This window comes from Pteropus medius, unplaced genomic scaffold, assembly GCF_902729225.1.
Source record: "Pteropus medius unplaced genomic scaffold, Ma_sr-lr_union100, whole genome shotgun sequence".
NCBI lineage: Eukaryota > Metazoa > Chordata > Mammalia > Chiroptera > Pteropodidae > Pteropus > Pteropus medius.
Window position 1 is genome coordinate 20,096,769 of NW_024344378.1, and position 27,771 is coordinate 20,124,539.

A 27,771-nucleotide genomic window follows, 5' to 3' on the forward strand; every position below is an offset into this window, starting at 1 on the left:
CCATTGTCCAGCTCAGGTCTGAACATGGCTGAAGACTCAGTCTACCTAGCAAGATGACAAGGGGAGGGGAGATCTGGTGGTTATGCGAGACCCATGGCAGAAGAGGCCCAGGCCTCAGCTCAAACCTGCATCCCTACAGAGGCAAGGACTCAAGTTAGGGAGGGAGCCTTCTCTACCAGCTCCCAGCACAGGTCCCTGGTCCCCTGGGACAGATGGCCTCATTAGAGGGCAGTTTGGGCAGAGGTAAGCAACCACAGGGATGCAGTCAGCAACTCAGATGGTAATTAGGGAACAAACAGCTAAGGCCAGGCAGTGCCCAGCCTCCCCCAGGTGGGCCTCAGTTTCTCCCAGACAGAGAGGCGGCAAGGGTGGAGCTGGCCAAACAAGAAATCCAGAGCTCTTCTAGAGCCCACAGGTGCCCTCTGGGGTCTCCTGCCTCTCAATGGTAGATGCAGGCTTATGCTTATTGCCATCACAACACCCAGCCTCACCACACCCAATTGGTTAGGCCTAAAGGAGCATACACAGGACCACTGCCAACATCTACGAAACCTTCCAGCTTTAGATGTTCCCCAGAGTGACCCAGAGCGGGTGAGGGTAGAAGCCCCACCATCACCTCTGGCAGCTGATCCTAGATCTCACTTCCCTGGAACCCAGGGAAGAGGGCTCCACCTTCCCAGGCCCTGCTCCTTCCTGGAAGGGGACAGCAAGTCTCCACCAGGAACTCCCTCCTCCTCCATCCTGAGGCTGAAGACCAGGACTCAGGCATCTGCTGAAGTCATCACACAGAGCATGGGCCAAGATGTGGACAGAGAATCGCGTAGGAGCAGGAGTGTGTGTATTTACTTACTTGTGTGTGTGTGAGACTGTGCACAGTGGAGCATGGAAATAAGCAGGGTGTATATAGAAATGTGTGTGAAAATATGAATGTGAGTAGAAACATATGGATACATTCACATATATGTGTGAATTCACATGTCCATATCTTACAAGAGTATGTGTGTAAATAAGGTGTCACTCTTAGAAAGTATTGAAAGTTACAAATGCATACATAACTGAATTTGTGATATGCGACTAACACTAGATGAATATTTGGATGTCCACTTATATATCCAAGTTTATGTGTAAACTCACATGTATCTTACACGAGTGTATGTACAGAAAAGTGAGTGTCCACAAATGTATATCAAGGAGTGTGTGGACAGGAGCATGTGTGAGAGAGGCTGGGAGTCAGTGGCATGCAGGGCCAACTAGGTGAGTGGGAGCTTGGTTTCTGTCACTCACTGGAGTGTGGGAGAGGAAAGACATCTGATTCCTTTGCCTGGTCAATCTGTTCCCCTTCTTTCTTGTGTTTCATTAAGTCCCCCCCTCCCTCATCCTCAAGTCAAAAGATCCTGAGACCCAGGGAGATGTCCAGGCGGAGGAAGGAAGAGCTGGGAGCTAGGGATGAGCAGTATCCACCCCACAAGTGCAAGCCTTGAGCAAAGCAGATGGAACACCCACTCCTCTACCTTCTCCCAGGCCACTCCAGGACATGGAGAAAATATTGAGGAAGTGGCTTCTTAGAGGGCAGTAGGGTCTTGCACCTTTGTATTTCTCCACTTCAGTGAGCACAGAGAAAGTGAAAACTGAGGGGAGGAGACAAACTCAGAGAGACAGGGACCCAAAAGACAAGAGACAAAGACGCAGAGCCTTCAGGGTCAGGCAGACAAGGAGACAGGCAGGCTCAGTGAGGAGGGGGAACCCTGAACCTCACGGATCCAGGGGCCCCTAAACCCAGAAACAACATAAAGCTGGGCCCTGTGACCCAGACACCCAGGGAGCCAGAGCCAGGCATCTGGAAAGCGAGGCCCAGCCGGCCCAGCTCCCGCTCTTGGAGCCCGAGAGAGAAGGAGGGGCAAGTGGAGGCTCCATTTTGAGAAATGCGTCTGTGGCTGTGGGAAAAGGAACCCCAGCTCTCCCCAGCACTCCTTGAGTGACTCCTCTAGCACAAAACACCCAACCTTAGGGGTTGAGCGAAGCCGAGGGCCGAGTTCAGAAAGGGCCCGAGAAGGGTCTGGCTAAGGCCCGAGGGCCCGCACACGTATGTTAAGGGTTGAAGAGTTGGGGAAAGTCTCCCTTCACCAGATTCCAAGGACCAGTCATGAGGAATCGAGTCTTGGAACATGAGTTCCCATTCTGCAACAGGAATCCAGGACCCCCCCGCCTCCCAGAGATATCCCCACCCCGCCGCTTCCATAAAGTGGGGCCGCTGTGGAATGCCACCTCCCCACTGGCCCTCCGCCTCGCAGAAGTTGGGGGCGGCCCCAAGGTCGCCTCCCCGCCCCGGCGCCCCTCACCTCCGCCGCGCGGCTCCATGCTCAGCCCTGGGAAGCCCCCCGTGCGCCACCGGCGAGCCGCCTGGCTCCAACCCGCGCGCGGCCACTCGGAGCGGCCTGGCCCGACCCGGCCCCGCCTCCGCGGCGCCCCCCGCGGGGCAGACCCCGCCCGGCCCGAGTAGGCGGTGCAGCGCGGGGGAGGGGTCCCAGGGGCGTCCCCGCCCCCGGGGCGCGGCCTCGCGCAAGCACCCCACGTCATGCGTGTCACGCGTGTCCCGCGGGGCGCACGCGGGGGCTGCACAGCTGGACTTAGGATCCCTCCCTCCCTCCCAGACCGGTGGCTGTGTATCTGGGGGTTCGGTCGGCTCAGGACTCGGCGGCGGCAGCGGGTCACCCTCTATTCCAACCGGGGCCCCGGGGTTAGCCGCGGCTGGTCATTGTTGGAGCACAAAGGGCCTGGCGCCGCGGCGGCCGCCCTTCCCCTGCACCCCCCCACCCCCGCTCCTCTAGTCGAAACCTCCCTCCCAGGCACACTCTCCGGCTTCGGAGTCCAGAAGGGGAGGCAGAGGAGCGGGGGTCAGTTGCCACCCACTCTACCCGGCTGCCGAGGCCGGCGCCCCAGCACAAGGGGCCGAAGCTTGGTCCGTACCTGCCCCACCCCCAGCGGCATGGAGGCGGCACGCTTGGATTTGCGGAGGCTGCGCCACCTGGCGGCTTATTTCAAGAACACACCCAGTCCGTCACACACACATATATACACACACCCATCCAACTCGGCGGGGGCCTTACCCGACTCCCCAGCACTGTACCCTAACCTTCGCGAGCCCGCGAGTGCTTCCCAACCTTCCCTCAGAATCATTTGCTAGGACAGCGATCATTGCTTGGAGAGGCAGCCCCTGGCTCCTCAACATCACTGGGGTGAGCCTGTCCAAACCTGCAGTCCAAACCTCCACCAGCCTCACAGCAGACAACATTCCAGTCTTCTCAGGGTCACGAATATTCTCACCCTCTGGCAAACAACACAACCTTAACACCCACACGACCTTTCCCACATTCAGTCTCACATAGCCACAATCACAGTCTCATCTGTCACGTGGTTCCACGTTCCTTCTTTCCATAATCTTTCCAACTCACACAGGCACACTCAATGTCACACGCCTAGTTGTGCCCAAGATCTCACAACTTGCAGTCCTTTACACCCAGTCACAATCTTAAACACATAGTCTCCTAAGCATCTTTCACACATTGACAAGCTTATTCACAGCCATACAACTTTCTACATATACACACATTTATCAAACATTCTACCACACAGACTTTCCTGTAGGGGTCTCTGTGACCTGGTCAGGTCAGTTGATGCTGGCACCCCTGGGCAAGGACAGCCTCCTTCTCCTTAACCCCTGCAACAGGGCCAGGCCTGAAAGAACTCCTCTGCTCCAGGAAGGAGCATCTCCCCCGCCTTCCAGGCCACAGCCCTGGCTGGCTCTCAGCTCTATTTTTAGCTCTATGGAAAGGGTTGTTTTTCTTTTTCCCTGGAAAGGGAAACATAGCCCAGCCACCCTCAGGCTCACCCCGGACCCCCAGCCTCACAAGAACAGACGGAGCCCCTCTCTCCAGTAGAGACCCCTCCTCTGGCCTTGCCCTGATCCCAGCCTCCTGGGGCACCAGAAGCCTCCTCCCCTTTCTGGCAGCCTGCCCAGAAGCTCAGGCAGCAGCTGGGCTCAGCGTGTGTAGGGTTGGGGGGTGGGGCAGGGAAAGGCCAAGGGCTGCTGCCCACTCCCTCATTAGGGGGCTGGGGTGGAGGAGGGGGGCTCGCCTCCCTTCTACACCAGTGGGATAGGCCCACTGGTGCTGACGGGAGGTTTATGCTCCTGCATTTTCTGGGAGAGGGGAACTCCCAGTCTTGCCTGAGTGGGTTTCCTGCTCCTACCTAGGGAGGAGGAGCTCCCAGTTCTGCAAGAAGGGGTAGTAGTAGGAAGGGGACCGACGGGAGCTGGGAGCTGGGGCAGCTGCTCCTCAGGCCGGTGGTATGGGGCAGGGGCTGCCGTCCACTGTCATCAAGAATAGCGCCCCTCTCTGACACTTGCGAGGCTGGAGGTACCATGAATGTGTTCAGGAGAAGAAAGGCTCGGAGCCCAGGTAACCCCACCCCAGCCTAACAGTTCTCCGGTCCTCCTGTGCTACCCCAACTCCAGGGGGCGTTGTGTTCCCATTTCTAGGGGAGGGCTTATCATTTATCCATGCGGAGGATGGAATATAACCCCGCGTGGAACCTCGCCCTGATGCCGGGGTGGGGAAGCACAGCCCACCTGTCTGCGAAACGATCACGTGCTCGGCGCCTGTTTACAACTTAGTCGTCACCTGTGGGCGGCGGGGAAGCTGGAACAGCTGGAGGTGTCCCACCCGGCCTACCCACATCGGCCCTTTCCTCCCACCACCGTCATGTACGCGACAGTAGAGAGCCCTGCCCGCTAGGGGTCCGCGCGGGCCAGGGGCTGCAAAAGTAATCCACTGGGTGCGTCCTTTCCTGAGTGCACATGTGTTCGTGTGTCCCAAGTGCGTGCGTGGGTCTGTGTGCACGCGCGTGTGGGCCCGTCGGTGTTTCCGTGTCGGTTCTCTGTTCAGACACTTTGCCTGCGTCCCGCGGAGTGGAGACCCCTCACCTCATCCCAACCCCCAGCTTCGCCAGACTGCAAAGTTTACTCCGGAGCGGAGATGAGCAGGAGGCTGGAGTTCCTACACCTCTGCGCCCCTACCACTCACCCAGCGCCACCTGCGCCGCTACTCCAGCTCCTGCCTGGCTCCTCCAGCTCCAGCGCGGACACCTCCTCGCCGTAGATCCGCCGGCTCCTAAGCCCGCTCCGAGTTCCAGACTCCCGGCGCCCGCCAGGCCAGGCCTGGTAGAGCGGGGCGGGGCCGCCGAAGGCCGCGCCCCCCGACCCAAGGAAGGGAGTGGTCTGTCCAGCAACCCCCACCCCCGCAACAGCCGACCCAGTACCCTACCCAGCAGAGCCACCGTGGCCCGAGGCTGCCTTCTCGTATTTGATTTAACAGCTTACTGGATTTAGCTTTAGACTTGAGGAAGGGGCGAGCTGCACGTGACCGAGAGCTAAGCTACCTACCTGGCTGCACTAAACAAGCTGGCTATAGGGCTTTTTCTGCCACCGCCCCTGCTTTGGAGAGAGCCAAACCTGGTCCACTCTCGGCCCATTCCCCAGACACAGGGAAAACCCCTGGGAAGCAGACAAAGAAGGCTCGAGTTCCACCGAAACAGACCGGATCCCCCTCGACTCCCCCTATACCTAGGTTTGGGGTTGCCCAAGAACCAGCACCTCGCTCTTCTCTGGAGTAGATGCCTACCTAGGTGAGCAGACCTGCCTGTTCTGCACTCCCCCCCCCACCCCCGGCTCCTTGAGCATGACATGATCTCCCTTAGATTCATAAAGTTCCACCCACAGGCACAAACAGGAAGTTGGCTGGTATTGTAGGGAGGCACCTAGGGCTCCCTCCCTCCATGGCACCCAAGGCAGCTTGTGATGTCTACAGGTGTCTGAGCTATATTTACAGCCTGAGCACTTGAGCAGCAGAAGCCCAGTGAGTTTTGACCCTTCTCAAACCCATCCACAGTAAAGAAGCTCCCTCACCACGAAGTGTGACAATGAATCTGAGGACAGGGCTGCAGATTTAGCTGGACCTTGCTTGGCCAGGCCCTTCCTAAACTCTGAGGGAGATTTCTTAACATCCAATTGGACATAGGCAGAGTACTTTGCCTCAATCCACTTTTTGGCTGGGTACAGGGACAGTGGCTGCCAGAGCCCTTACATAGGACCCAAGAATCCCTCACTGCTTTTTAGGCTCCAGGGACTCCTGAAAACATTTTGGGCTCATCTTGATGTGAGGAGTTTAAGACAGGTGTGGAATGGAATGTGTTTCTGTAGGGTGTGGGGCTGGGAGAGCTTTAGCTTCCCTTCCCCCCATCATTCTGGTATGTGCTGTGTGGGGTCTGCTAGGAGGATGGGGCAAAACAGAGAAGTGCGTTTCTATCCCTCTATCCCAGATTCACACAGAGACCTCAAAAAGTTCCCCTGATGGAAACGCCTAAAAGATTTCCTGAGAACAAACCAGGCATTCTGGGGAGAACAGAATGTGGAACCCATGTCTTTATAGGTAGGACTGACCTAGTGGTGTGCATCTGGAAGGCATGGCTGATTTTGTGTTATAGACTCTGGATGAGGCCGAGACCAGCCAGCGGCTGGGAATGATTACTGTGGGATTAGGAGGCCTGGCTCCAGCCAGTCTAGGAGAGATCCCCAAGAAGGGAGGCCCTGGAGGAGCTATACCTCCCCCACTCCCACCCCCAGAGAACAGCTTTGCTCCAGGTCTGTTTCAGGAGACAACTGTAGCCACAGTTTTCACATATAAAAGACCAGAGACCTCAGACCTTTCTATAAGGTCCTAGAAGCCCCCTCTTAGATTAACAGGGAGACCTTGATAAGACAGCCCTACTTCCAGGGAGCGGGGAACCAACCCCAGCCCTTATGAAAGTCTTCTCCTCAGCAGCACCCCCTCCACCAAAACAAAATAATACTGCATTCTCACCATTCTTGCAGGCAAATCCAAAGGGCAAGTAGGACTTCAGGATATCAGAAGAAGTGAGACGAGAAAATGTTATCATTAGGAACATTTCTGACAGGGTCTCTAGGTAACTTTTCCCATCTCCTTCGGGGCTTGTTAAAAATGAAGAACCCTATACCTCTCCTCGAACCTTCAGAATTAGAAATTTCTGTGTGTGTATGAGGATTGGGGCGAGCTGTGCCTAGGTTCTGCTTTTTTAAACATAAGAGAAACGCTGAGAAGGTACAAAGAGGAGGGAGATGGACAAGGGCCAAATAAGAATATGCTGAGCCTGAGTCCACATTGAGAGAGGTCAGAGAGTGGCTCATATCACAGAGGGACAGCTGGTCAGGCAGAGCATAGGCATGTGGCCCAGTGACCCACACCTCTGCCAACGATCACATGGAGATCCTCATGGAAAATAGGGATAAAGAGGCACCATCCTGTCCTCCCCAGGCCAAGAAGCAGTGTAAGGGTGTGTTATGTGTGAAGGCCCTTTAATGCTCCTGCTTCCTTGGGAGGTTACGGGATGGGGGAGGGGACCCATCAACTCTTCAAAATGAGAGAAAAATCCGGTTATAGACTGTAGAGACACCTGGTGGACAAATAAGAAAAAGCACAGAAACAAAGACAATGGAAACATTTTTTTTTTCAATAAAACTAGAAAAGGCTCTACAAAAGTTATAACTGCATCCACTCCAGTGGTCTGAGGCAGCATACTATACAATGTGTCCATGTGGGGGACACTCTGGGCTCACAGCTTTCTTCCATGGCTCTCTGGCCAAGCTTCCACCTTTTGGACCCTGATATTACAGGGCCAAGCACCTAGGATCCAATGGTAGCAAATGCCACCACATAGCAGGCTCCAGGGCGGGGAGCAGAGGAGCTTGGTACTCATGTCACCCTTTGGCTCTGAAAGCCTAGGTTGGAATTTTGGCAAGGAGTCCCCCATTCCCCTCCAGGTTCAGGGGGCCTGACCCCACTGCTTTGAACTCAACTTGCTCATTCCCAGCATAGGGCCTTTGTATTTATGTTACCTTCTACCGGGATCCCTGTTTCTCCATATGTTCACATGGCTCAATAGTAGTTCTTTAGGTCCCAGCTCGAATGTCCTCTGCTCAGAGCCACCATTTCAGACCTTAATCTAAACTAGCCTGTAAGCACTGTCGCATTACTGTTTTATATTTAAAATAGCATTTTTCACTATCTAAAATTATGTTTTGTGTTTACTTGTTCATTAGCTTATCTGTCCCTCCACCAGATTGTATGTTCCATGGAAGCAGGGACCTCATATGTCTTGTCAGTGCTGTATTCTCAGGACCTAGAATGAAGCCTGGCACATAGTAGGTTCTCAAATATGTGCTTAATTCTCTCACTATGGGATCCTGCCCTAGGCTAGGCCCCTCAGACTGAGAAGTGCCCACAGCTCAGGACCAGACTGCAGGAAAGAGGCAGCCTAGCCTAGCAGAGGGCCAAGAAAGAGTCTATGCCCCAGCCTGTCCTGTCAAGGCTTACTCCAGTATCTAGCTCTGCATTGCCTTCACTCTAAAGGCTTAGAGGAATCTGGCTGAAAGCAAGTTTTAGAGTTCTGAGGCACAGCTCCCTTTTTACCAGAAGAGGGCTTTTTGACCACAAGTCCATTGTCATCCTTGATCTTCTTGAGCCGGGCCTTGCTCTTTGGTGGTATGGAGAAGGTGAGAGAGCTCTTGTTGAACTCAAGTGGGAAGACACCTACATCTCCATCAAAGCGGTTCTTGGACACCTGTAGATACCGTTTCCCTGGCCCAGTTACCAGCTTCCTGTCCTGCAGGATCAGAACATTGTCTGCTTCCTGGCTTGCCTGAAGACAGGGGGCAGAGGATGAAGGAACAGTGAGTAGACATATGAGAGAAGCAGAAAAGAAGGTTGAGGATACAGGGAGAAGTGGCAAGAATGAGGAAAGGAAAAAGTACTTCCACAATTCATCAAAGCTCTTTGAACTATTGACCACAATGCTGCAACTCACTTGAGTTTTTCAGTTCCTTGACAACCTTGCTGCTGTCCCCGATTTTGTACCCACTATTCTCTCTGTTTGTAACACTTCTCCACAGCTTGCCATTCCACTCAACCCCAGCTTTTCATTGAGGCCTTGGTCTAAATGTCACACTGCATCTGACAGACCATTCTTGATCCCCACAAATATAGAAAGCAACACCATCTTTCCATTTCTGTGTTATTCTCTTCCCCAGCTCCATGTTTGTTCCACTGTGGCATAGTTTTTGCTCCTTGCCCTGTATTCTGTGCCTAGTCCAGGCCTAGCATGTATAGGCACTCAGTGTACCACTGGAAGCTCCATGACTAGGCTGCTCCTGCTGCCCAGAAGGCCCTCCCATTTATTTGATTATTTAACACTTACTGTTGGCCAAACTCAAACCAACCTTTGCTGACACTTCCTCTAGGAAGTCTCCCCAGATATCCCAGGCTGACTCATATGTCTTTTCTCTTTGTTTCCCAAATATCTGTGCTGCCTATCATAGCTTTTATCATACCAAGTTGTAATCACTGTCTGTTTTTCCACTAGAGGATGTGAGCTCCTGGAAGGTGAGGAGGGCAAAGAACCAACTATTATCAGCCTCTGTATTCTTCATGTTATGGCCTGAGCTGCCTCTTCTTGATGGACAGTCAAGATGATTTAAAGCTAAGCTGACTGAGGGCTATCTCGAGTGACTGCCCCCCACTACTTTCCAAAGCTTGGAATCCTCTAAAGGCCACTTACTTTGGCTGAGCCAAAAATGGATGCTGTCTGTAGTTCCTTATCATCATCCTCCTTTCGGGGATGAATGACCAGTGTCACATGGCAACTACTGTCTGTTGCAAACTTCCGAAAGGCCCCAACAATGTAGTCTTGAGCTGCAATCCTGCCCCAACCCCAACAAAGCAAAGAAGTTATCAGACACAGACAAAAGGACAAGAATATACACATACTCTTGATTCATTCACAACTCCACAAAGCACACAACCTCACTCTACTTCCCTCTACCCAAGGACTCACACTTAGGTCCCTGTCCATACTTCCAGCTGCCACATCCCACACATCTATAAAGACAGAAATACACATGGGGTGGGATGTACATGCCCATGTGTCAGAAAACAAGAGAGTACAGTATATATGCCTAGAGGCCAGCTGCCTGAGAAGACATATGTGTGTTCAAATGGGTTCCAGCGAGACAAGAGGATATCACCTGTCTGTGGACAGCTGCTCGTGACCCATCATGAACTGCAGATTGTCGATGACCACATGACAAATGTCATAGACGTAGACCGCATGTTGCATTGTGTCTATTACAGTCCTGGGAAGAGAAAGAGGCAATGAATTCAAGAGTTAATTAGAAGTAGTCTCCAGACCATCCCAGGCAGAAAGCCAGCATCCTGAAAACTCAGCCTCAGTCAGAGGCCTGTTCTCTTGCCCTCCCATTCTTTGAAAAACCCAGGCCTGAGAATATCACCTGATGTTCTGTTGCCCGTGGAAAGTCATGAAATAGAGGGGCAGGTCCTCAAAACGGTCGGCCCACTCATCGTATTTGTCCAGTTGCTCTTCCAGCCGTTCCACAGCGAATTGTGTCAGCATGATCCGGGCTAGTCTCACATTGCTGATCTCAAAGCTACCCCATAGCGTGTTCACCCCCTGGGTACATAAATCCAGGGCATACTCACTGATGAATGTCGTTTTTCCACTGCCCGTTGGCCCTGCAGGGGAGTTGAACACAGACCTGAGTGAGGGAAAAAATTCCTACTCTTGAAACCAAGACATGGAGCAGGGCCTCAAAGTTGGGACGGAAAGCCTCCTTTTCAAAATTTACAGTGGCCGAAATCCACGTGCTTCTATCACCTGATCCTCTGCCCCCACCCCGAGCAGTGATTTCCCAAAGGGTCACCTGTAAAGACTGTCAACTCGCCCTTCCGATGTCCCTTCAAGAGACGACTGAGGTCTGGGAAGCGGCTCCAGCGGACGCCAGCTACCTGCTCCACATTTGACAGTTCTCCTAGTACCTCCTCCCGAAGCTGCCGGAAAGACACAATAGACTTGTGCCAGGCAGGCAGGGCAGAACGTAGAATTCGAGAAAGATTTAGTCCTCGGTTCAGGGCCTCCAGGGGACGGGGCTGCTGGTCCCCAGGCCGTACCAAGGAGCACCGCTTGGGGTTCAGTTTTCGGGCAAACAACTTGGCAGCTTCCCAGGACCGAAGGTCATCCCCCAGCCAAAGCACAATACGTCGGAACTGTTCAAGGTAGGGGAGCAAGGCAGGGGGCAAGCAGGCTATTCCTCGGGGAAGGGCAAGGGTGGGCAGCCCTGTGGATTGGTTCAAGGCCAGGCTGTCCAGCTCACGACTTGTCAGTACCACCTCAACATCTCGACGATTGATCAGTGGTAGTCCGAACAGATTATGGTAGGCACCAGGCCGGGGAATGGTGGTCTCCACATAGTGCACTCCATCCCCTTGGCCTTCAGCCTGTAGGAGCTTCAGGCCTCGTAATCTCAAACTTCCAGGGGAGAACCAAGGGAAGACAAGGCTGCGAGCAGGCCGCAGATACCGCACACTGAAACGCTTGAGTGTGTCATCTGTCACTTTGGTAAGGCCAAACATCACACGAGCCAGCTGGGCCTCCTTCGGCTCAGGCAGCTCCCAGAGAGGTATTGCTCGGTCCCAGATCCTCCGAATCTCCTCACTGTCCTCAGCTTCTGGGACTTCACTAAGCAGAACTCCTTCTCTGTCCCCATCCCTACGCCCCTCCACGCTGGCCTGGAAGTCTTCCCAACTCCCCTCTGCTAGGCTGGTCATGCAGAGAAAGCGGCCTGTGGTCTTGTTAATGAAGAGGCTAAAGGAAGTGGTAGCACTCGTCTGGTCCTTGAGCTGTGAGGCCCCCACAAAGGGGCTTGGTGCCTGGAGGCAGCTGTGGCCATCCTGGAATGGGATCCCATGAGCCCGCAAGTACTGGCGGATTTCAGTTGCAGTTACAGGCAACACTGGTACCTCCAAGGCTGGGAGAGCCTCCTTCCTGTACCTCCTGCGAGGCGAGCCCGGGACCAAGCTCCTGGGCAGGCCCCTCCGACCCATCCACTCCCCACGCAGGGACAACAAGATACGGAGGGGGTACCCACTTCGGAGGAAGACCCACATTCCTAGTCAAATGTTGAAAGTCCCTACTTGAAATACTTTAGGTGCCTGGTTCTAGTGCCTTCAGACCTTAGGAATCCTCCACACAGCATTCTAAGAGCTCACTCTAGGTGGCTTCTGAACTCTCCAAACTTCTTCACATCTCTCTGAATCCTCTTCTGCACCCCCTACGTGGCTACTTCCACCCAAACCAGGCCCATCTATACGACCCTTTCACGTCTCTACCCATCTATCGGGCTCCCTACCTCTCCGATCCTGTTTTACAGTTTCTCCCTTAGCCGACCCACACCGATAAAGTTTCTCAGGATCATCTCTCCACCACTACTGCCCTCCACGGAGTCTTTTCGTCGTCTTCACCTCTACAGCCTTCTGCGTCCTTTCAGTAGTCCCTCTGCTCCAGGTCACCAACTAGTGGCCCTCTTCGCAGCTCCTTCCTTCAAAGGGGACGCGCGCGACACGACTAGAGCGCCACTGTGCGGCTCCCGTCCCTCTCCGCGCCACCTCTCCACTTGCCCGCGTGTCTTTCCCCCGCCCCACTGCCAAGGGCTCCGCCGTTCCGACCCTGGCCACGCGCCACCACTCTTGTCTCACGCCTTTCGCTCGCAACGTGGGTCACTCGCACGCGCCACTCTCCAAAACCTCGGAGTCAAAACTTCCCCTAGCTCTGTGTCCCCGGAACCGGAAACCTGGCCTTAGTCCCGCCCCCTCCCCTCGAGGCTGGGCTCCGCGGTGGGGGAGTTGGAGTCATGACGGCGCGGGGGACTCCGAGCCGCTTCTTGACCAGTGTCCTTCACAACGGGCTAGGTCGCTACGTACAGCAGCTGCAGCGTCTCAGCTTCAGCCTCAGCCGTGACGCGCCCTCATCCCGCGGCGCCAGGTGAGCCGGGCGAAAGGTGCGGGGGGTGCGACTCCGGGCAGAGGTCGCCCTGGGTCTGGAGTCACCGCGCTCACCCTTCTCGGGTCCTTCAGGGAATTCGTGGAACGGGAGGTGGCCAACTTCGCCCGACGGAACCCAGGGGTCGTAATATACGTGAATCCGCGGCCGTGCTGTGTGCCCAGAGTCGTGGCCGAATACCGTGAGTAGGCGGGAGCTGGAGGGTGGCCTCGGGGGTGGCTCGGCCCACTTCCTTCCCCTGGTCTGACACCTGACCGGCCCGCTTCCTCTTATTCCCACCTTCCTTCGGCCAGTTAACGGGGCTGTGCGTGAGGAGAGCATCAACTGCAAGTCGGTCGAGGAGATCACGACTTTGGTGCAGAAGTTGGCGAACCAGTCGGGCTTGGACGTAATCCGCATCCGCAAGCCCTTCCACACAGACAGCCCTAGCATCCAGGGCCAGTGGCACCCCTTCACCAACAAACCAACAACGTGGGGCGGGCTGCGCCCCCGAGAGGTCCAGGATCCTGCCCCAGCCCAGGTGCAAGCACCGTGAAGAGTTGCTCCAACTGCAGTTCCAGTGGAGGCGGTTCTTCCTCTTTTGGTTCAGGGAATTCCAAGCCCAGGCAAACAAATGGAGCCCACGGAAGGGGAATTTGATACCGAGGCTTTTGCTTGGGATAAAGAATCAATGCCTGTTTCTTTTTTGTGCCCACTGCGAGGGTCAGTGATTTTGTGTCTAATTTTATCCAGTTGACATTATTGAAATCCGAGAGTGTTGCAAGATTTTACAAGGGTCTTCATTTCTGAAATCCAAATTGATAGTAGTGATCTCAGATCACAGTGAGGGATTTTGAGGCCGGTTTCTGAAAAATCCTATTGTCCTTGATGTCCTATTTCCGCAACCATTGAGCTAGAGAGAGCTAGCACTTTATACTCTGCTGTGAGCCTGACATTGGGCTAGGCACTTTATAGCTGTGTAAATGTTTGTGTACAGATTAGAAAACTGAGGTTAATAAACTTGCCCATGGACACACTTGAGGTCTTACTTCGAAATATGTGCATTTTAAAATATAACCCCATTTTTCATTATAAAACCAGAAGCAGAACATACAGTAACCCTTCAGGATGGTTAATATCAAAGACCATATGATTAATCTAGGCCTGACCCTTGGAGAGAGTGAAATGGGCAGCATCTTCTAGGCTTAACCAAAAAAAAAAAAAAAAAAAAAAAAGGGATGGGGGAGGGATGGTGAGGAAAAGAGGAAGTAAAAACCTAGAAACTGTTGTATGAATTCTTGAATTGTTGTAGTGCTCTTATCCCCATGAGCAGTGAATAGTGAGAGCCTTAATAAAGGCCTGTGTACCCTCTATTATTGCCCAGGGCAACCCGTATAGAAGCTGAGGATCCCAGTTTCCTCTACAAATGGTTTTTATGGGGAGCAGAGCCAACCCTGCGGCACCTTTACCATAGGCACAGAAGCCTGTCCCCTGGTAATCGGGAGGGCCAGTTGAGACCAAGCAGACCACTCAGCTGTGGGGAAAAGAGGGTATTTATTAACCAACAGGGTGGGGGAGCTGAGCCCACGCTCCCCACTCTGTCACATGCCTGTTCCACCCACCTGAGTGGTGAGTGGGGGCATTCCTAAAGAAATGTAGCTGTTCTCACAATAAATACATTCATTGTGGAGTGGAGGTGGGAGAGGATGGGTAAAGGGCAGTAAAAATCCGTGAGATTCCACGTTCTCAGCTACAAAAATAACAGTCATCCTCACCCAAGGGGAATGGGGGAGCTCAGTCAGGATTTGATTGTCCCATATGGGCCTGGAGACTTCAGAGGCCCCTGGACCCTGAAAGTGCCCCGGTGAGGTAGGACAGGGGTGGGAGCCAAGCATCCAAACTCCCAGCCTCTGCCCTTTGCATAGTTCCAAGAACGGGCTTCATGTGCCAGGTGAGACATCAGATCTCTCCTTCCCCTGCTCTGGTCTAGGGGTAGCAAATGCTTGGTCCCTAAAAGGAATGCTGGCTCATTGAGTGCAGTGTCGGTCACCCATTCTAGGGAAGTGTCTTCAAAGATAGCTAAATGGAAGAGGGCTCTCCTGAAATGTCAAAAGACCAAACTCAACAGACAGGGGAGGCCCAGAAGGTGCATGTGAGTGGAAATGTAAGCACATGTGTGTGAGGAAGGGACATGCCTGGAACTCTGCCACTCTTGAGAGTGACCAAGGTGGGGTGAGGGAGCTGACTCAAGCACATTAAGGGAGAAGAGGGGAATGAAAGTCTTACCTCTTTAGGCTCTTGCCAATGAGGTCACCACATGGGGCTAGGACTAGGACTAGGGAAGAGGACTGGATAGGATGGGATGTGGCAATTGGGAGGGTACCCAAAGTCCAGAAAAAGGGATTAAACAGCAATGTACCAGAAGGTGAGGGTAGGGGCCCTGCAGCCCAGCTGATAGACATTCTTCCATGTGCACATCTGAATGTATGCAGGGCTCAGGATGCTCTGGTAGCTGACAGAGGTCTTATCTGGTATCAGTACCATCCAGCACATAGGGCCATGCAGAGGATGGTGACATGAGGCCCTCTGGACCTGTAGAGCCCTGCCTGGGAGAAAGAAGAAGGGTTTGAGCAGATGAATGCAGCATGAGGATGGAGTCCTCTCTTCCTGAGTGCTTAGGTTAAGGGCACAGGAACTGGGGCTGCAGAACCTGAGGGAGCACCTACCTCTGAGGAGCACCGGTTGGCCTGGGCTGCTCACAGATGGATCTGTGGAGATGAGGAGGGGGCTTTGGCTGGGCCTAACTCTGGCCAGCCATACAGGGACATCAAAAAGTTGGGAGAAGGGCCTGGAGTTAGGGGGCAGTGAAGGTAAGGTGACTGTGTTGGGGAGGCAGCAGCCCATCCTGGGGCAAGACAGGCTGGCTTGGAAGAGCATTCGTCCTGGGAGGCTGGGCTCAGACAGAGCTCTCATCCAGGTGCTCTACGAGCTGCGTGTGCTTCCTCTTCTCCAGGATGCGGCTGAGCTCCTCAGCGAAGGAGCAGGGCCCTGCCGGCACTCCGTTGTTGCTCTGCCTCAGGAGCACATAGCTGTTGCCATTCATCCTGCGCAGCCGGCTGGGCAGTGCCACAAGCCCATTGGTCAGCTCAGCCGGTGGCAGTGGGGGTGGTGGAGGTGGTGGGGCTGGGGCTCCTTCTCCAGGGATGATCTGGAGACAGCCCCCCTCCAGGCCTCCTGCCCCTTCCCCATCATCACCCTCATCTTCCTCTCCAGGGCACTGGCCTGAGACTGTCTGTAGCTGCACAGCAGAGCCCCCTGCCCTGCTGGCCCGACCCAGCGAGTACTTCCGTCGGTGTCCTCGTCTGCCTCCCCGAAGACAGGCCACGTAGAGGAGGGAAGAAGCCAGGATGAGGCAGAGACCACCAAGTACAGCAATGGCTAGCACATAGAGCAGCCTCACATCAGGTGCCAGTTGTGCTCCTGGCATAGCAGGGGCTTGTGGAGCCGGGGCAGGAGTGGCTGGCCGCACGGTGAGGCTGTAGGAGGCCAGCAGGGTGCGGAGGCCATTCTCCTCAGCATAGCAGCCATAGTTGCCACTGTGCTCGGGCTGTGTGTCTGTCACCAGCAGCCCATCTACACCCACACGGTAGCCATCCTGCCCATCACTCAGGCCCATGCTTCCATTGAGCAGCCACAATGCCCGAGCCAGGTTGGATGGCTGGTCACAGGGCAGGAGGACGTCATCACCCCGGAGCACAGAGCGGGTCTTCGTTGGTGGTGGTGGCCCTGGAGGGAGTGGAAGATAGGAGCAGTCAATGCCCGCCTATCCCAGGAAGGGCACTAGAGGTGGCAAGCCAGATGGTTCACTGTTATGTCTCCAGCACCAAGCGCAGAATCTGGAATCGTGGAGATACCCAGCCAAGCTCTCTGCACTTACGCTTGCACAGGAGGTTCAAGTTGGCCTTTCCCTGTGGTTTTGATTCCTGACGTCTGCCAGTGATGCCTAATCTCTACCTCCAGCACAGTGTTCTCTCTTGAACGTCAGAACTGAATATCTTCTACATGCTGGACATCAGTATGAGGTCTCTTGGACATGTCACAGGAACTATGGCCAAAGCTCCCTCCCAAACTACACCAGGTCTTTTCTTTGAATTGTCATCACCGTGAACTGTGCCACCAGCTCCTCAGTTGCTTAAGTCAGAAACCTGGGAGTTTCCCTGCCTCTCTCTCCGCCTCACCTTTGTATCTAACCCTCTTGGGCCAACCAAGATTATGCTTTTGGAATCTATCTCAGACCTGTTCGCTTCTCTCCTCCAGCTGCTGGCCCACTCTGGTCCCCATCTAATCCATTCTCCACGCAGCAATGGGGTGACCTTTTACAAACACTCAGCTGATGAAGCCACTACCCTACATTAGCACTGTCCCTGCCCACTTCTCCAGCCTCTTGTTGCTCAAACATGCCAAGCTTGCTCTGCCTGCTATTCCCTCTACTTGGGTGTCATCCTTCTCCCCATGTCCTCCACTTGCTCAGTTAACTCGGGGGAAGAGAACATAGCAGTGATCAAAAGCACCAACTCCAGTCCAACTGCTTGGAAGCACATTTGAATTCTGACCCTGCTGCTTAACAGCTGATTAAATTTGGGCAGTTTACTTATTCTACCTGTGCCTCAGAGAGGTTGCCCCTCATGGAGATGATGATAATGGCACCTCTCTCATAGGAATGCTGTGAGAATAAATGAAAGTGCATGTGAGTGTTTGATCAGTGTCTGGCACATAGAAAGTACTCAGTACATATTAGCTATGATTTTTAACTTTTGTTCTTCTTTCAGATATCAGTGCAGTCATCTGTTCTTCCTTGGGGTAGTACTCATTATCCTTCAAACTACCGTCATAGTTATAATGATTCTTTTTGCAACAAAAACCAGTAGAAATGATTATAATTAATTGTGTGATCATGTGATTGCCAGTGCTGCCCCCTGGCACACACACTTGGCTTTAAGCCCCAGAAGTGACAAGAAACTTCACATTTTGAACCTGTTTCCTCATTTGTAATTCTTTTGGGAAACAAATGTTTGCTGAACACTTACTCTATGCCAGACTCTGAAAGTGCACAGACATAGCCATTCAGATACATACATATGTATACAAATGCAGCCAGACCCACATACACATGAATATCACTTACTTGTGTCCCTGTTGCTCTCACAGCCTCTATTTCCTCTCTCTATGTCCTGTATCAGTGCTGTCCTGGAGACAGAAGAGCAGAACTCATGAACAAGAGAAAATGGGCTCCAGTTTCCTCAGTGGAATTGTCAACAGGGCGGTTACCAACAACCGGCTGTCACTCCTCCTACAGCTGGGTAGGCCATCCTCCTCTCCTCAGGCCCTGATGCCCTGGGCACATGGGACCCTCACACCCCCTACCACCTCCTGCTTGCTACCCTGGGACCTGTTGGCTACGGTGGTCTCCATGCAGGCATGGGTGCTGGGGTCCCAGCCACAGTAGGGGTCCCGGGCCAGGATGCAGTCATAGCAGGAGCGGTAGCGGGAGCAGCTGGACAGTGGTAGCTGGATGACTCCACTAGAGGCCCCTATGTAGAGGCTATGCTGGGAGCCAGAGAGGACAGCTGATTAGCAATACCCTCACTCCCACTTACAGACACACATACAGCCACTTCCCAGCCTCCTCATTCTCCCGCCCCGCACCATTCCAAAAGGCCATATTGAGGGTCATGAGTTAGGAGCTACCTGCATAGGAGAGATAACCAGATTCTCCACAGACTGGGGCTCCTTGAACACTTGTGTCTCTTCAATAATGTGCATTCCAGAGCCCAGGACCACAGCCTTGTGGATCCAGCCATCAGCTGGTATAGAAAAGGCAGAGGGTCAGACTCCAGCAATGAAAAACTGCTCTTGGCCCCCTGCAATAGTCTAATGGGACCAGCTTGGGAGTCATAAGGTCAGGGACAGGATTCAGCCAGTAGTAGTGGGCCCTCAGGACATTGGGAACTCTGGGCTTATCATGGCAGGAATTATTGGGTTCAAAAGCATCGTGATTGAGGTCAAACGTCACTAGTTGGTGACAGGAGTCAGCAGTCACCAAGAACCAGTGGTCATCAGTGTTTTGTGATCAAGGGTCAACCAGGGGCTAGAGGTCAACAGGGATCAAGGACAGGTCAGCAGTCACCAGAGGGCTCAGGTTAGGGGTCAGAAGCACCTGTGCCCAGAAAGAGCAGGTCATAGGTGGGTCCAGCAGGCGTGGTGACAGGTGTCCCTGTAAGGTGTGTATAGCGCACACTACGCTTGAGCAGCAGGGGTCTTCCACGCGTGGGTACCACGGGCCGAGCCATCAGTGGGTGCAACTTCACAAAGTCCAGGACCAGCGATGGCAAGTCCTGGGATGAGTTGTAGCCTTGGCTGCGCAACAAATCTGTGATGCACTGGGGTGGGAGACAGGGGTGGTGAACCTTAGGACTACTATCCCTCCCAAGGGTTCTGTCTTCCTGCCTGTCCTCCCTATAAGGCCAGACCCTCCTGCTCCTTCCAGGGTTTCTGCCTACTCAGCACTGGCCCCAGGCCTGGGTACTCACTGAGCCAGGTCGGGGCTCTGGCACCCTGCCCTCATAGCGGCCCCAGCGCCGAGCACCATCCTGGTATTCCATGTAGGGACCTGCAAAGACAGTCTGCACCTCGGTCAGGTCATAGCGACAGATGGCTGAGGCCTCCAGGGTCTTCCTAGAGATAAGACACAGGAAAGAGGGCTGAGTTACACTGAGTGGAGCCTGCTTCCCTGCCACTTTCCCAGCCTTGAGCCCACTGTTGCTCTGGTCAATGCCAGCTCCAGGCCCACAGGGCCTCTGGTCCCAAGCTAGCTGGATGTGCCTGAAATTCTCTCTGCAGCTAGCCCTCCCAACAATGGATCCTATCTCATCCTCAGTGACCTCTGCTACAGCTCCTATGCTATCCCTAGTTCCTTGCCTCCCCAGTATCCCTGCACTGACCACTGTGTGGTCAGCGTGAAGGCCGCATAGAAATGCGTGCGAGCTGATGTGTCAGCGTCCAGGCTGCAGACACCACGTAGTGTCTCATATTGTGGAATGTGGCAGATGAGACGCGCCTTTAAGAAGGAGGTCCACTTCTTCTGCAGGATCTTCCTCCCTCCTAGGTCACCCTAGGGAGGTAGGGGCATGGGATCAGAGGCCAGGGTCAGAAGTTCAGCCGCTATACCCTTGCCCCAATCTCAGTCCTATTCACCTTGCACACACGGGCCACACGGGCCACACGGTGGCTACTGCGGCTCTGAGCAAAGCTGCCAGAGCCCTCCTCAGTGGCACGCTCCGTGAAGAAGTAGTAAATCTTGTCATCATCGCCCACTGCACTGGCCTTGCTCTCCCGTACCAGGATAGAGAATATAAACTCGGCATCTGCAGGTGAGGCAGTTCAGGTGGCTTCTGAGACAGGTCGGAGGTCTCTCTCCCAATCCCCCACCCCTCACTCAATGATACAAAGGAATAGGCAGGCTCACCTGGGGATTTGGGGATAGGATGGTCAACTGCCCAAGGGAGTAAAGATGAAGAAATAGTCCCCTGCCCCCCATCATCCTGTGCCTCATCCTCCTAACCATTGAGCCAGTGCATAGGTGCCTCCTCAGTCCTCAGGGAGTGAGGGTGGCGACTTCGGCGGATGTCAGGTATGCTCCGGAATTCATATCGTGTTGCTGTGTAGAGGCCTCCATCTGGGGCAGGGACATGCCAGACATGAGATATGTCACATACGACAAGGCACATAACACACATGGGTGGCAAGTTCTAGCAAGGATGCTTGTGGATGAGAGACTAGGGTGGGGAGAAGGGCACACTCACCAATAATGAGTCCTGTGAAGCCACGGGCTGGGTCGTAAGGACACTTCTCCTTCCCCTCCTCAAAGTTGGTTGGCAAGGTGAAGGCCTCAGCATCCTGGGGGAATGAGAGTCCAGAAGTCAGTGGTTCCCAGGACAGGCAGGGGTAGAGGCCTAAGGTCAGACCAGTTTGGAGTCAGGGACCAGTGATTAGGGCTGAGGCAGGCATACTCACAATAGCTGCACAGAGGGGCTGGAAAGCATGAGTCCCGCATGCATAGAGGTGGGTGGCATTGAGCCGCTGTAGGAATCGCACATGGTTGAAGCACTCAGTCTGTGGGATAGGTGGGGGAGGGTTAGGAGCCCCAGGTCTCCTTAGAAGCCTCTTCCAGTAGTCCAGCTTTGTAGTCTGGTTCTTATCCCCACCCACAGGACACAGGTCTTTCCAAGATCCCAGTGGGCCTTCTTACTGCCCGGAACACAGAATATTCTCTAGAATTCACTGTCTTTTAGCCTCCTAGTGGCATAACTCTTCTGTCTCTTGGATTACTTGATATACTCTGCCAGCTTCTCCTGTATCTCCTGTACCCACAGTTCAGGGGCTCCCAGGTTCTCACCATACTAAGATGCTTCTCTCACATCTCCTTCTTAGCAATGTCCATCAGTCTTGGAGCTCCTATAGCCCCCTTTGGAGTGACACTACCGAATCCATCCCCAGGCTCCAGCCCTCTCTCTACCTGATATCCTACAGACACATCAAACTCATCCATGTCAGAAAGCAAGTTCATCCCCTCCTCCCTAACTGCATCTTCCCTCCTAAACCTGTTCTTCTAGTCTTTCCCATCTCTCTTCATCTGTTTCCTATTACTCAGTCTAGAAACCAGGAGTCATCTTTGCTGCTTCCCATCTCTTCACCCCTACATTCAGTCCTGTTCCCTGATTAAGTGTTTGTCCTAAATGTCTCCTGACTTGGCCTACTTCCCCTCCACTGCCCCCACTTGAGTCCAGATTACCACCTGACAGCTTTCCCAGTTCTGTGCCACTCTTCATAAAAATGACTTATTTACTCAATGAATGAGGAATACGTGCACACAGTGTAAAATTCAAAAGGTACAAAGGGATATGTTGTAAACAGAGTCTCCTTTTTATCTCTGTTGTCTTCAAAGGAAACTGCTGTTACCATTGTCTGAAGTTTCCTTCCAGAGAGATCCTACCAAATGGCACATACTTGCAACCCACTTTCCAAGGCATATTTTAAAAAATGTAAACCAGATCATGTCACTGCTGTATTTAAAAAATCCCTTCAGTGGTTCACCAGAGTCCTGAACATGGAGTTCTACATGCTCCCAACCCTGCATGATAGTGCCTTGCCCCTTCCTCTGGCCTCATTCACCCTACTCCAGACACACTGGCCTTCTCTACCCATCAAATGCCTTGAGCTGTCACTCTCTTGACTTCTTTGCCTTGTTAATGATTCCTCCTCCTGCCTGTTACTCAGGGTTTGGATCCATGCAGGCCTCTTTGTTTCATCTCGCTCCCTTGCTGGGTGCAGTATTTGTCATCCATCCATCCTCTCTACCAGCCTACTCAGGCCTCCCTCCTTTGACCCACGCAATGTCCCCAACCTCCCCACTGCCTTTCCTGCCTCCATTTTAATCCATCTAGTCCCTGGAGCTGAATAAATATTCCTATAGTAGTGTTTCCCCAAGATGTTTACATTTAATAATGGGGAGAGGAGGGAGGAAATCTGTGGTGAAATAAGTTGGAAACCATGGGTAAAACCTACCTTTACTGAGGACTTCTGAGAGCCTTAAGGGATTGCTGTGCATTGTGGGATGGAGTGTGCAGCATTTCCCAAACTCATCTGATCATTAAACTCTTTTTACTGAAAATTAACGCTCCTCAGAACAAGCTTTGGGAAATGTTCTCTCTACCCAAAGTGAGGTCCAGGGACCAGCAGTGTCAGCTTAACCTGGGAGCTTATTAGAATTGCAGAATCTTGGGCCCTTCCCAGACCTACTGAATTAGCATCTGCATTTATAATATACCCCGTGATTCATGTGCACATTGAAGTTTGAGAGTCTCTAAAGTAGACTCTCAGTGGTGAGGATACTCACTGTCATAGAATAAAATCCAAACCCCCTGCTGGGCATTTACAGCCCTCCATGACCTGGGCTCCACCTACCTTACCAGTCCCATTTTCTACCCACACTACACCAAGAAGCGGCCTTTGATAGAGGCTCCTAGAGGCATCTCTTTAAACACAGCTGTCCCAGCACCACTCTTGACTCACTGAATCAGAATCCTTGGGCTGGTGGACCTTGAGAATATGTATTTTTAAAAAGCTGTCCAGATGGCTCTGTTACATAGCCAGACATGGGACCCCTGAAGACACCTGTTCTTTAGCTAGCAAGGGCTTCACCAATACCCCTCCATGGGATACTGAATTCCTGAACTATTCCTTGACCAAAGCTTCATTTTTTCTCATCTCTACAATGGAGGATAATACCATTTCATACGGTTATTTTAGAATTAGGTGATAATAGCTAAGTCAACACTTACTAGAGATTACTTATTGTTATCATGATTATTATTGGGGAGCCCAGAGGAGATTAAGATGCCATCGCAGATCTATTTATTAGGCCACCAGATGTTTGGATTAGAAGTGCTGCACTGGGGCTTGTTTATTATGGTTGCTGCAACTGACTCGCTGATAATTAACTCTCCATTTGTGTTCCCACCAACCCTGACATCTCCAGTTGAGGAAGAGGAAAGGAGCTGGGGACAGGGCACACCACATACCTGATTGTTTTTCCCTTTTTGATGACATTTGCTTTGCATCTCTGGGGAGGCCTCCCAGTGGATCTGGAGAGGGGGAAATGGTAGAAAGGCTGATGCACTGACCCCAATACCCTTGCCTTTCCTCATTATCTGTGTGACCAGGTGATGGGACCCCAGGGGAGTGGGGAAATTGGGTTGGGGATAGGTTTCAGGAGGAGCTTTGAGAGTAAGGGAGACCTGGGTTGGGAAGGGCAGCATTGTCTGACCAGGGGGCTCTGGAAGGCTGGCAGCATTTCTAGAAAGTTGAGGTCCCAGGGAGCTGGATGAAGCTGGAGACCCTCCGAGTGGTCCAAGTGCCAGGGGCTGACCTCTTTGTGAGCCCCATCTCCTATGTCGTGGGCACTGAGAGAGAATAGAGCACCTCGGGCTCCCACCAGCAGCCTTGCTGAGGCCTCCTCCAGCAGCAGTGTTGAGTAGTTCTGGGCTGGGCCCTTGAAGTGCCGGGTCCCAGAGAGCTCTGGGGAGAGTGGGAGCTGTGAGCCCAGCTCTGGGGCTGCCTCCCAACCCCCTGCCCCGGCTTCTGCTGCCTTTTGAGGTTGGGGAGGACATCTAACCTTCATAGGGGATGGTCATCCGTGGGGTGGCATCTAGTTCTCTAGATGGTCTCCGCAGTGATGGTCCAGGGACCGCAGTTGCTGTGAGGAAGCTCATTAGGAGGGGCCAGAGCCTCCCCCACATCTTCCTGGGGAGGCCCAGACCAACAAGACTCTCAAGGAGAGCCAGGGCCAGTCAAGGAGATGATGGGAAGAATAGTCACAGGGGTCAAGGTCCTGGGGGGTCACTTGGAAAGTCAGGCGTCATGGGGCCAAGGAGGGTCCTGGAATTGGGGAGACATGGAATCACAGGATTGTGTGGCCATGGAATCCTCGGTAAGAGGTCAGAGGAATGGATGGATCACACGCTGTCTGTCTGCATCAAATACAAACTCCATGGTGAGAGGGAGTTGTGGGGTCATAGAGGGGTTGTAAGTCACTGATGGAGTCACCCTGCTCCGACAACAGGGCTAGTCCTGGTTCTCTGAGGTCCAGTTTCTGAAGAAAAAACAGAAAAAAAAGCCCTTTGATCTATGTGTGGGTGGAAGGTAGATGACATTACCCCTAGACTTCAGGGGGTACTGAAGGAAGAAGGCCCAGCATTCACAGAACTCCCATGTTAGGATCGACTCACAGTCATTCTGATGCAGGAAGTTGCGTGGTGGAATTTGCCCTCTTTACAGGTCCTAGACTTCCCCTAACCCAAACCCAAGGGAATAGCTCTCCTTTGACCAAGTCAGAAGCTTAGCTACGCCTCTATCTTGGTGAAGCTCAGGTTCTCAGGGAGACTGCCTTCAGACCCAAAATGGGCAGCAGCTGGCCTTGCTGCCTGCAGGGGTGCCTTATGCAGGAAGGCCTAAGCAGAGATGTTTAATGGGCCTTTGTTTATTTTATCCAGTTTTCCCTTTGTTTTTTCTTTTCCCTGGCCTGAGAGCTCCCTCTGGAATTTCTCTTTGATTAGACACTTCTTGGCATTCCTCTCTGAGAGGGTGGACATCTCCGCCCTGCCCATTCGAGTCTGTACTGCATCCTTTGGCTAGGCATCTATCTACACGTGCCCTTACCTGCAAACAGGCATTCACAGGCAATGCAGCGGGGAGGGGTCTAGATTTACTGGCTGCATGGGTGTAATGTTTGTGCAGGAGGCTATAATGTGCAAACCCAGTTAATTGAGACATGAACAATGTGGAAAAGGTGAATGATGGGATCCCTGAGCTCTTGGCCACCTCTCCTGGCATATATTGGAGACTATTCCCACACCTGGCCCTCCCTCAAGCCAACTCAGGATGTGGTACATGGCACAGAGATCGGGGTTACACTGAGCTCTATAACAGGCCTGATATCTGGGGTGGCCCCTGAAGGTTTCCTGAGCTGGGCTAGGTGTGGAGGAAGCCTGACCCACCCAATCTCATTTAGATGCCCACAGACTGGGCCAGGGGTGTCACTGGCCTCTCCCCTCCCTTCTAGGTCAAATATTAACTATGTGGCCTTGAAGAGAGGGGAGGGACTAGGAGTTGGCCAGAGGGAGAACAGGAATTTGGAGCATTTATTTAAGAGGTAAAGGTCACCACTGTAGTGGGCAGAGCCCAGAGTGGGAGAATGGAGTATGAGTAGAGAGAAAAGGGTCCCTAGACCACAGAAAGGGCATCAGCTACTGGTTTAAAGGCTGGGGCAGTAGGAGGCCCCAGGCAAACTGCCCATACTCCACCCCTCACTGTGGAGGCACACCTGTTTACCTTTTGGGCCTCCTATTTGCTTAGTGCAGAAGGGTTGAGAAGCCAGATAGCTATGAGAGATCAATCCTTAGGATTGGGCAGGGGGAACACACCCCAGGTCAGAGGAACCACTCAGAGTGTGGTACATGGCACACTTACACAGGTTTACACAAGAGTCACATGTGTCCACCGGAGGGTGATAAGCATGCATACTCGTACACACATATATTCACAAGAGGGCTGTGAACACATGTATTCACAGGAAAGTCATGCACATGCACATTCACAGTGAGGTTTGTGCACACATGTCCACATAAAGGGCCCGCAACATGTGTTCATATATATTCACCTGTAAGGTTGTATTCACAAGTCCATTCATTCATCAGGTCACATGGCCTCAGAGGTTAACAAGGAGGGTTAAAAACCTACACATGTGCATATGAAGGATTGTACACCTATTCACAGGAGGGTCCTATACATACACACGTATGTGGAAGGACGTGGACACAAACTCATTGATACAGTGGGTCAGCTATCATCATGTTCACAGAAGGGTCCAGTACATGTGTTCACACAGTCCTCAAACACACAATTACATCTACGTAGAGACAAGCACATGTACATACAGGGGGCTAGCTCTCACTGCAAGCTCGGAGACTGCCAGTGTCCACTGAAGGTGAGATGCAGAGCAGAACACTGCCTCCCTTCTTAAATGTCCCACTTCTAAGGCCAGATACCAAGTGTATGTCTCTGTGTGTGTGTGAGATGGGGGGAGGCTTCTGACTTCAGATCTCAAATGGGATAGGTGCATAGGCCAAGTCTGCTCTGCAAGGGAAGGAGAGGTACCTAACAAAGGGGAGGAGGCCCCTAGTTTTAACGAAGGAAAGATGAATGGAGCGCCTAACTTAGCACTCCTCTACACTCAAGTATATAGCAGTTCTAGATAGAGTTGGGCTCGAGGTCTCAGCCCCTATTTAACCTGTTGGGAGAGAGGGAGGCAACGCAAGGGGGAGGCTCCCCACCCCCCCACACACCAGTGGCAACAAGGCTTCAAGGTCTCCAGTCCACACCTCACACTCCACCCACAGTTCCACAGTTTGGGTTCCTCCCCAGGGCCGGCCCCCTGAACTCTGATCACCTTCCCCCTAAGCAGATCCCAGGGCAGAGGGAACTGAAGAGGGGAGGACCCCTCCCCCCAAACAAGATCAATGTAGGATCAGCAGGCTCTCGACCTTCATCCCAGATGTCCACCTGCTTAGTGCAGGCGGTATCTCCTTCTGCCTAATAGAATGGTGGTCTCTCCGGAGAGCCCCTCCCCCGCTACCTCCTTTCTCCACCATCTTTCCAGTTCAATCCTTTCCTCAGGTCTAACCTCAAGTCTCTACTGCTGCAGCTTGAGGACAAGCTCTCCTTCGATTCCGCCAGACACCAGAAGACATGACCCAGATCCCGGGGTACAGTGTTCATCACGCGGGCCCCGTTCCGCTCAGGTCCCCGACTCCGCGGTGGCGGGGCTGCGCCCAGTGCGGCCCGAGGCCTGGCCTGCGCCCCTCTAGAGCCTTTATGCGGGACTGGGGGACTTAGCAATGAGAAAGGCCTGGTCCAGCTTGGAGGGTAGAATGGACATGTGAAAGGCCTGGCCTGGTCCCTGCCCCCTGGCGCGGGTGCCACCGCCGCCCGCACTCCCTGCCTCTCACCTTTGCGCTCGGATCCCTGGCCATAGAGACAGCGACGCGCAGCTCAGCAGCCCCAAAGAACCAGCTGCGCGAAGGGGCCGCGGCCGGAGGTGGGGCGGGGTGGAGGCGGGGCCGGAGGTGGGGCGGGGGCTCGGAAGGCGGGACCAGGAGGCAGGCGCGACAGGGTGGGGTGGCCGGAAGGGCACAG

At 53.4% G+C, this 27,771-nt stretch overlaps 4 protein-coding genes across 14 annotated transcripts in view; 1 reads left to right on the plus strand and 3 right to left on the minus strand.

The window, feature by feature from the left end:
* Positions 1-5,235, minus strand: part of LZTS2 (leucine zipper tumor suppressor 2) — a 10,068-nt gene extending 4,833 nt beyond the window's left edge. Inside the window, exon 1 of one of the 2 annotated variants that reach the window (XM_039871462.1) lies at positions 5,082-5,235. The gene's annotated coding sequence lies outside the window, so the exon portion shown is untranslated. Of the gene's footprint in view, positions 1-2,339; positions 2,487-5,081 lie in introns of those variants that run through there. The other variant, XM_039871461.1, reaches the window with a different exon arrangement.
* A 2,326-nt stretch (positions 5,236-7,561) lies between these two features.
* On the minus strand, positions 7,562-13,161 carry TWNK (twinkle mtDNA helicase). Of its 6 annotated transcripts, none has more exons than XM_039871460.1 (6): positions 13,038-13,161; positions 10,847-10,973; positions 10,418-10,658; positions 10,154-10,261; positions 9,688-9,829; positions 7,562-8,772 (listed from the first exon to the last, which is right to left on the minus strand). In XM_039871460.1, exons 3-6 carry the CDS (start codon positions 10,537-10,539, stop codon positions 8,473-8,475), a joined length of 672 nt encoding a protein of 223 aa, XP_039727394.1. In that variant the 5' UTR covers positions 10,540-10,658; positions 10,847-10,973; positions 13,038-13,161; the 3' UTR covers positions 7,562-8,472. The 6 variants fall into 6 exon arrangements, with proteins under 6 accessions (XP_039727394.1, XP_039727391.1, XP_039727390.1 ...); XM_039871457.1 differs by lacking the exon at positions 13,038-13,161 and adding an exon at positions 12,332-12,728; XM_039871456.1 differs by lacking the exon at positions 10,847-10,973 and having other exon boundaries at positions 13,038-13,157.
* On the plus strand, positions 12,769-14,001 carry MRPL43 (mitochondrial ribosomal protein L43). Its single transcript, XM_039871468.1, has 3 exons — positions 12,769-12,963; positions 13,056-13,162; positions 13,275-14,001. Exons 1-3 carry the CDS (start codon positions 12,833-12,835, stop codon positions 13,514-13,516), a joined length of 480 nt encoding a protein of 159 aa, XP_039727402.1. The 5' UTR covers positions 12,769-12,832; the 3' UTR covers positions 13,517-14,001.
* A 494-nt stretch (positions 14,002-14,495) lies between these two features.
* SEMA4G (semaphorin 4G) lies at positions 14,496-27,683 on the minus strand. Of its 5 annotated transcripts, XR_005654694.1 has the most exons (17): positions 27,585-27,669; positions 26,237-26,312; positions 24,194-24,670; positions 23,846-24,096; positions 23,601-23,663; positions 21,034-21,132; positions 20,823-20,916; positions 20,582-20,695; positions 20,215-20,384; positions 19,962-20,131; positions 19,551-19,695; positions 19,178-19,400; positions 18,709-18,824; positions 18,410-18,567; positions 18,146-18,207; positions 15,687-16,746; positions 14,496-15,566 (listed from the first exon to the last, which is right to left on the minus strand). XR_005654694.1 is itself a non-coding variant. In XM_039871453.1 (15 exons), the coding sequence occupies exons 2-15, from the start codon at positions 24,315-24,317 to the stop codon at positions 15,917-15,919; spliced, it is 2,619 nt and encodes an 872-aa protein (XP_039727387.1). In that variant the 5' UTR covers positions 24,318-24,670; positions 27,585-27,683; the 3' UTR covers positions 14,496-15,916. The 5 variants fall into 5 exon arrangements, 1 of the variants encoding a protein (XP_039727387.1); XR_005654696.1 differs by lacking the exon at positions 26,237-26,312 and having other exon boundaries at positions 23,948-24,096; positions 27,585-27,683; XR_005654693.1 differs by lacking the exon at positions 26,237-26,312 and having other exon boundaries at positions 27,585-27,683.
* Positions 27,684-27,771: the final 88 nt, after the last annotated feature.